The following is an 8562-nucleotide window of genomic DNA, read 5'->3' on the forward strand; positions in this document are numbered from 1 at the left end:
GAGGAAAGGCCATGGTGGCTGTGGAGATCTTCTCCATTCTGGCCTCCAGTGCTGGCTTACTGTGCTGCATATTCTTCCCCAAATGCTACATCATTGTGCTGAGACCTGGGCTCAACAACAGAGAGCAGCTCATGAGGAGAAAGTTTTAAACACTGAAGTTTTGGGGATCGTGTTGGAACAAAACGTCATGGGCATGATTACATGCACACAGGCAACTTCAGCTGCGTGCTGTTCGCCATTCCACTCGTTCCCTTGAAATAGGCACATAAAGACTCAGAATTTGACCATTTCTGAGTGTCCGATTTAGAAATATCTCTACATGCTGGGGCATCCATGTAAACATTCTGGGTACTGATAATAGAAATTAAAATCTTTACATTAGAAGTATTTTAGATGGAAAATTGACGGACAGAACTACCCCACAGGATGACTTAAAATGATGCAGAGCAGAAATAATCAGAAAATGAAAGAAGGGAGGGGAGGGCATGGAGAATTCAGCAATGCCAGGCTAGGCCAAAATTTCTTCATTGGAATTACAGGAACCCTGGGTTGCAGTCATTCCAACAAGGACAGATACCCAATCACAACTTGCAAGTGTCAGCCAATCCGATGGTCTGATTCCCCGATAGTTCTAACATTGTCAGGGATCAAAAGAAAATTCTCCTTTGGAAGAATCAACGCTCAGTCTATGAAAAAGGCATTTTCTGAAAAAACAAAAGATGGTTCTGTTCCGAGACTCGTTTGAAAAGTGGGGCTTAAAACACCCCATGAATGAGGTTGTCATGAATTCAGAGTACATGTTTGGCACTGTGAGCACTGCAGCAAAAATTGCACTCGATTTTGCAGGCATGATTAGCTTACTGCTTGCAGCATTTCTGGGGTCAAGGGCCACTGCATAACCTGCTCTTGGATCCCACCCTAGAATCATTCAAAGTTCCCATAAAGTTGCTGGCCAACAACTGAGAATTAGAATGGCTTGCATTTGGCAAGCATGTTTGTTGCTTCACTGATTGTCCAGGAGTTGGGATAGCAAGCGGTGTCCGGCTTCATTATCTTCATAACCTCCAATCACAAGCACTGTCATTAAGAGAAGAGGCCAAATCTCCAGTGTCTTCTAGAAAAACTCTAGGGACAAAGGTCCACCTCCAAAGGTGCAGATGGATACTGAAAGCACACGTGCATATTTTGCTGCTCACAAAGCAGCTCACAGGCTAGAAATTGATAGACCTCAGAAATCTCAAACACTTTCCTCCTGCCTGAAGTAGGTTGGCTTCAAATCAGTGAGATTCTCTTGGCATGAAGAAGCCACCTAGTAGCACTGAAGAGAAGACATTTGCACCTTCAGCGGTTCATTGGCAGAGGCAGCAGACTCCTGAACTCAGCTTGGATGAGAATAAAGGAGGATAGTGGTGATTCTGTGGAGCATGATGTGGGGGAAAGGAAGAGAAGGAGAACATCTTCGAGGAGACAGATGGTGATTGTGGTGCTTGTGCGCTTCAATATATTTTTCTTTACAAACCATGTTTTTCCATGTAGTCAGTGCTTGCAGTGCTGGATGGGAACTCTGGACACCAATGCTCGAGTCTCCACTCAGCCTAGAAGCTCATGAGTGACAAGGCCACTCAGTCAGCTGCCATTCCTTAGTTTTCTGAGAGAGTCATCCTGTCTTTGTTCTTTGTGTTTAGCTCTTTCGTTATCCCACTATCACTCAGTTAGATGAATCAGTAAGATGTAAACCAGTGTAAGAAGCATTTTTCGTTCCAGTACATTTAGATGACATTTTATCAGTCCTCTCTCATTTCCTAGACGATTTCCGATGGCATCTTATATTTGCTGGAGTAGAAAGAAAACCAGAGTGGCTTACTAGGTATAACTTTGCTGGAATTAGGAGCAGCTGACAATTCTTCCAGTTTGCTGGCACCTGTGAGGCTGCCTGGGTGAGCGTGGGCTGAATCCCACAAAAGACCAATATCATTCCCAGGTTCTTGAACACATAAAATGGAGAGAAGAACAACCATGTATGCCACATTGCATTCCGTGCAAAATGGAAACAGCGTAAATATATATAGTTGTTCGACATACACTGAAGACGTTATTTGCATTCAAAGACGTTCGTTCAGTCATTTCTTAGCCAGACAAAATGTACAGTGTTCATTCAACTATTTCTCACAGCATACTTGTTGCTCTGAACACATTCCAGATTTGTTCTATCTTTCTAATCACATTAGCTAGCCTTGGATGTGGCACTCCAGATGAGGTCGGGCTAAAGTGAATGGAATTTCAGGAGTGCCTCTAACCAAATGGAAAAATCCAAGCTTGATTGTGGAAATGTGTGTTTGCATGACAGTTGCTCTCCTCTGAACACATTCCAGTTTTGTTATCTCATTCCAATAGCATGTTACTTAGGCTGGGATGTGGTACTCCATCAGCCCTCTGTCTACAGATGGTTGAATTTCAGGAGGGCCTTTAATACAATCTGCATGTTTAAGAGAGACACAGGGAAAGTGTGTCATGCATAACTAGACATTCCCTCTTCCCATTTGGGCTTCAACTGGGCAGTCTTTCCAGATTGTTTCCACTGCTTATAATTTTATTCACTTTTAGAGTTCTCTTTTCACACTGCAAGACTTTGCTTTATTTCTAGTGTGGTGACCAAGTTCTACCAGCACATCCTGGCCTTGGTGTTTGCCATCCATCAGATTAATGAAAATCCCAAGATCCTGCCCAACAACACCCTCGGCTTCCAGATCTATGACAGCTATTTCAATGCGAGGATGACATACCGTGCCACTATGGACCTTCTCTTCAAATCATATCAGATGATTCCCAACTACAGATGTGGTACCCAAGGAAATATTATAGGAGTCATTGGTGGACTGAGTGCTGACATCTCTTATCACATGGCAGATCTTTTTCGTCTTTTCAAGATTCCACAGGTAGATTATTTGATACAATTGAGAGGGGCTCCAATGTGATAATGGGAAGTGGTGTTTTACAGTGCATTCTTCCCACAGGAACTTCATTATACTTTCCAAGAGCAGAAGGAGAAACTACAGGATGGCATTATCTCTGAAGAGAATCTCTACCCAATCTCTCTCTGGTCCAACACCAGGTGCCACTCTTAAGGACCACTCCAAGATAAATTACACCTTGCTGAGGAGAATTGCAGTTCTATGCACCACAGTGACTTTCTTGCACCATTCCTCTAGCATACATTTCAAATCGGGCATCCCTTCCATCATGAAATGATGAAAGGGTTCAAAGCATTACAGACCAACTGAGCATTAAATAGCATGACAAAACAGGAAGACTCAGTGCAAGAGTCACCAGCTACATTACACCTTGGAAAGGGAGGAAATGGGAACAAAGAATACAGATAAGTACTCCAGGATAAACTGGTTTTCTGACTGCCCCCTCTATCCAGAACTTTCTTTGCCCCAAGTACTTGGAAAGAAGGTGCTATCCTCAGGTGTCCTGGAGTCAAAATTTCCTAAGCACCTGCTTATCACACCAAATATTTAACAAGAAATTACATGATAGGGTTCTTTTTAACTTATTTGTGGGATTCTTCTGGATGAATTTTGATACAAAACAAAGGCATTCAATGGAGTGTTCAGGCTGAAGAAGTCCTGACTTCTTTCTTTCCTCTCTCCCTTTCCTCATTATTCTTCCTTCCTTCAGTTTGCATATGGATCATTTGAAGTAGCAGCAAGTGATGGATCTCACTTAACCTCCTTTTACCGAATGGCCCCCAATGAAGCTCTTCAATACCAGGGAATTGTCCAGCTACTTCGGCATTTTCACTGGAAATGGGTTGGCCTCATCACGATGAATGATGAACATGGAGAGTATTTCTTGCGCACTATTGAGCCAATACTTTCCCAGAATGGAATCTGTTCAGAATTCACAGAAAGACTCCAAGCCAATTGGCAGTTCTCTGGGATAGAGAGCGTTCTCAATGAAACCATCAGTCATATTCCCCTTTTCATGAAGAAAAAGGGCACTGTGGTTGTTACACATGGAGAAAGTACAAACATTCTCTCATTGGCTACTATTATGCTGATAGCCACACTCTTTCCTTTATCAGGTCAGGACTACAGAGAGATTCTTCATACTAGCAAAGTGTGGATTACAACAGCGCAAATTGATTTCACCTTGCATATCCTTCAAAAGGCTGTTGGTATGCAGATGTTCCATGGTGCACTTTCCTTCACAATCCATGCAAAACAGCCTCCAGGCTTCCATAGTTTTCTGCAGAGAATCAGCCCTTCTGCAACAAAAAAAGATGGATTCATCACACTTTTCTGGGAACAGGCTTTTGGGTGCTTTATGCCAAATTCCAAAACACTAGGAGATATGAATGAAATATGCACTGGAGTAGAGATGTTAGATAGCCTACCTTCGCCTCTCTTTGAAATGAGCATGACTGGACACAGTTACAATATCTACAATGCCGTCTATGCTATAGCCCATGCCTTGCACACCTCTCTCATGGCCATGTCCTCCCATAGAGCAAGAGGGGGTAGGAGCAGGCTCGCAATTCCAAGTTTGCAACCCTGGCAGGTAACCTTCCAAGTCTCTATTTATTTACCAACATTGAGAGCATGGAAGGTTGTGATCCATGTTGCTCAGCTGGTGGATAGGTTCCTATTTCTAATGTATGCAAATACCCATGTCTTTCCAAGCCCAGAATTTTGCATTCCTTCATTTTCCTGAGAAATGCTCATGCTTTCCAACAGTCATGTTTGAAACTTATTTATTCTTTTTCAACCCATAATACCAACCGTTGCAGCATGTCATGAGTGGAGCTGGCTGGCACCAGGGGTCCAACTAGATAGCCCAGGAAATCCCTTTGGACCTGCTCTCTTTCTCTCTTTCTATAATTCTATATCCCTTGGTTTCCCTCTATCTTTTATGTGTTACCTCTTACCAATGTGACCATAAAATTTCAGCCCTAGAAGGCATGTAAATCCAAATTTATTTCCTAGAATTTCCAAGGCTTTGTCCATAAAATTTATTCTGATTCTTCATATCATCTCCATGAGTTGCTTTCTTTCTCTACTTAGCTCAGTATGTGGATTCAGAGATTCCCATTCAACAACAATGCTGGAGAGGAAATTAGGCTGAATGAGCATGGAGAGGTGGTGGGTGCATTTGAAGTCACAAACCTGGTTGTATTCCCAAATGACTCCTACATCAGAGTCATAGTGGGAAGGCTGGATCCTCATGCTCCTCCAGAGGAACAACTCACCATTAATGAGACAAGAATCCATTGGCCAAGGCACATGGCTCAGGTTGGAATCTAACTGCACTGACTCTCAGTAATTCATGTTCAACTTTTTCTGAGAATATTTCATGCACCTAGAAGTTTACAAGAATACCTATTTGGGTTAGATAAATATGGAGTAAAAAGTGAAATGCTGATGGGGGAGATTAGGTGTAGGCTAGTAGTTAATGTGGGCCTGGGAATCAGGAGATGTGTGTTCAACTCTGCCTTCGGTATTGAAGGTCATTGAATGATATTGGGCCAGTCATGGGGACTCAGTCTAACCTCTCTGACTGGGATTATGCACATGTCACAAATGACTTCTTAAAGGGAGGGGGTGACACATGTGTAATGCAATAATCAAAAGAATTGTGATGTGGATAGTTCAGAGGAAAAAGGACATGATGTTGAAAATGCAACAGCCTGTGAAGAAACTAACATCACAGCATAGGATGCTGGCTTATACTCGGTCAGCTAAGTCGTCCTTCTAACCCAGTTTGTTCAAGACTAGCTGGTGGAAATACAACAGCACTTTAGCTAGCATTAGATCGAACTGTCCCTGCATATTCAAGGATTGAACGAGGGGCCCTGAGCATGCCCTTTTTCCAATCGGTCCCAAAGGAAGCTCTTCAGTACTAGGGAATTCCCCATGCACTGTGTCTGACTTCCATTCACTGCTGCCTTTCCCAGGAATAATATTGTTCAGGAATACTTTCTTGTGACAGCTCCAAAATATGCTTCTAATTAGTTTCCCTTTACTTGAATGCTAAGCCCATTGCACAATTTATCAGGATAATTAAATAAACGCCAATCTTCCAGTGCATGAGTGTTGCCCTTCATAAGACCCCTGCTGTGAGCTGGGAGAGTTCTTCAAAATTCCAAGGAAATGACAGGCAAGATCCAGGTTTAATTACAAGGAGGAAAGCTCTTTCTTGTGCAGAAAGTACACATTATATACCCTTTCAAATGTTTCCCAGCAAGTTACCTAAACACACAGCATGAACTTGGAGAGCAAGGCTGCTTTCTTATGGATGGAACTGATGGTGAGCAAAGCCCCTCAAGAGATCAGTATTAAACAAGGAGGGTTGGGCTATGCAATGGCAATTCTTACAGGCACATAAGCTAGTTAGGTCCACCACTGATGGCTTTGTAGCGCTCTCTGACAGCAAAGAGCTGCTCAATACTTGGTCTTGACAGTATGGTATCTTCTCCATCAAGCCAGGCTTTTCAGGCTAGCCCAGAAAGAAGGAGGCTTTCATCACCAAATGGCCATTGGCCATACACTGTGATGCTTAGTACAAATATTCCTCCCACAGAATGTGCCTTTTGCACCTTTAGCAATTCAAGACGCCTTACCTTTCGGTGTTGCATTACTCGTAAATGGTTTGAAGTGAGATATGGTGCACAAATCTTTCTGCAATGCTAAGTCATTCTTATATCATTGGACAGGTGCCACCTCTTTCTCTGTGTAATGACTTCTGCCATCCTGGGTACAGCAAGAAGAAGATTGAAGGGAACAAATTTTGTTGCTATGACTGTGCCCCATGTCCTGATGGGATGTTCTCAAACCAGGAGGGTATGAAAGACAGCTTGTATGGTTAAAAGGTTAAAAAAATACAATAAGACTTCATTTTATTTTTATGCAATGAATCCTTTCTTGAGTTTCTCTTGAAAGATTTGCTGGCAATGGCTTTAACCATGGCATTACTTATGCAATTTATAGATATACTTTTCTTGATATTTGTTTAGAAAGAATGGGCTGTATCTTTTAGTATGGCTGCAAGAATAACATGAACTCAGGTCATGCAGAGGTAGAATGGCCTTCCCTTAATGGTATTTGGCAATGTCTGGCATCCAAGAAGGAGTTAAAGATCATAAAAGCTGCACCACAAATGAACTGCATTGACTCAGCTTCTCAACTGGGCAATGACTTGAGGACCTTTTGTGGAGATCACCAACCATTAAACTTGAACGAAACAAAACAAAACTGGCACCGGAAATATAAAATAATCCTCACTCCCACAGAGTAAGTCTCTTTCAGGCTAAAGACGTGGAGATTTGTCCATCCAATTTTGCCTCCTCTGCAGGAGCCCAGTCAGCAGTGGCTCTGCTTTGCCTGGGATCCAGTGACTCCTTCCTAAGCCCAAAAGACCATCTGGTGGTGCTAGAAGGAAATTCTCCACTGAATTGAAATGCAGGCAGCAAAGTGCAAGGAGGAGGGAAGGTTGTAGAAAATGCTGCTTCACTCACTGCAACACCCCAGCCTCACCTAGCAATTATGATTAGAAAAAACACTTCTGAAAGAGCATGTTGTTCCACATTGGATGCAAATTCAGGACACTTGGTTGCTCTGAAAAGCCTGCGGGACGCCCAGCAACATGTAGTAAACTCAACATGTGTGGCAGGTACTGAACTCAGCTTATGATTTTAAGTTTTTCTCCTGCCCCCAATTGGGTTTTCACTGGCCATTCTTCACCTCACTGAGAACAGCAAGAATAACGCTGCTACCCCCAAATCCTCAATTCTGAGCAGCAAGCAGCTGTATTCAGTACTTAGCAAATATTCCAGAAAGGTTTAGATCACATTAAGAGAATGATAAGAAGGAAAGGATAAGAGTCCTTTCGGTGAACCAACTATGCACTAAAAGGGTGGAAAGCGCAAAACAGTGAGCATGGGTGAGATCAAGAAGCATGAAGAGTAGCACTGCTAGAATGGGAATGGGAGAGATAACTCTTTTGGATCTTCATATATTTCCACATGATTACTCATTTTCAGACATGGAAAGCTGCATGAATTGCCCAGAAGGTCACCATCCAAACGAAGTCCAGAATCAATGCTCTCCTAAAAAGCCAAACTTCCTAGCCTTTCAGGAAACCTTGGCCATCATCTCAGTTTCTTCTGCACTTCTGTTGTCTCTGATGACGGTCCTGGTGCTTGGTATCTTCATTAAGCATCAAGACACTGCCATCATCAAAGCAAACAACCGGAGCCTCACCTACATTCTCCTCATCTCACTCCTCCTCTGTTTCCTCTGCTCCTTGCTCTTCATTGGAAAGCCTAACACTTTGTCCTGTCTTCTTCGACAAGCTACTTTTGGCATGGTCTTCTCTGTGTGCCTCTCCACCATTTTGGCAAAAACTGTATCTGTGGTGCTGGCATTCATGGCTACCAAACCAGGATCCCAGATGAGGAAGTGGGTGGGGAAAAAACAGGCCTATGCCATTGTGCTCTCCTGCTCCAGTGTGCAAGTAGGACTCTCTGCTCTATGGCTGGCCACTTCTCCCCCATTCCCAGAT

The 8562-nt window shown here is 43.0% G+C and overlaps 1 protein-coding gene across 1 annotated transcript in view; it reads left to right on the top strand.

The window, feature by feature from the left end:
- Positions 1 to 1296: 1296 nt before the first annotated feature.
- Positions 1297 to 8562, top strand: part of LOC123027817 (vomeronasal type-2 receptor 26-like) — a gene marked incomplete at its 3' end in the record, with an annotated part of 20146 nt that continues 12880 nt past the window's right edge. Inside the window, exons 1-5 of the mRNA XM_044439061.1 lie at positions 1297 to 1406; positions 2645 to 2936; positions 3682 to 4563; positions 5067 to 5294; positions 6716 to 6842. Of these exons, the coding sequence (XP_044294996.1) occupies positions 1297 to 1406; positions 2645 to 2936; positions 3682 to 4563; positions 5067 to 5294; positions 6716 to 6842 (1639 nt within the window). The remainder of the gene's footprint in view (positions 1407 to 2644; positions 2937 to 3681; positions 4564 to 5066; positions 5295 to 6715; positions 6843 to 8562) is intronic.

The sequence above is a fragment of the Varanus komodoensis genome, unplaced genomic scaffold (genome assembly GCF_004798865.1).
Source record: "Varanus komodoensis strain SLA01 unplaced genomic scaffold, ASM479886v1 scaffold338, whole genome shotgun sequence".
Lineage (NCBI taxonomy): Eukaryota > Metazoa > Chordata > Lepidosauria > Squamata > Varanidae > Varanus > Varanus komodoensis.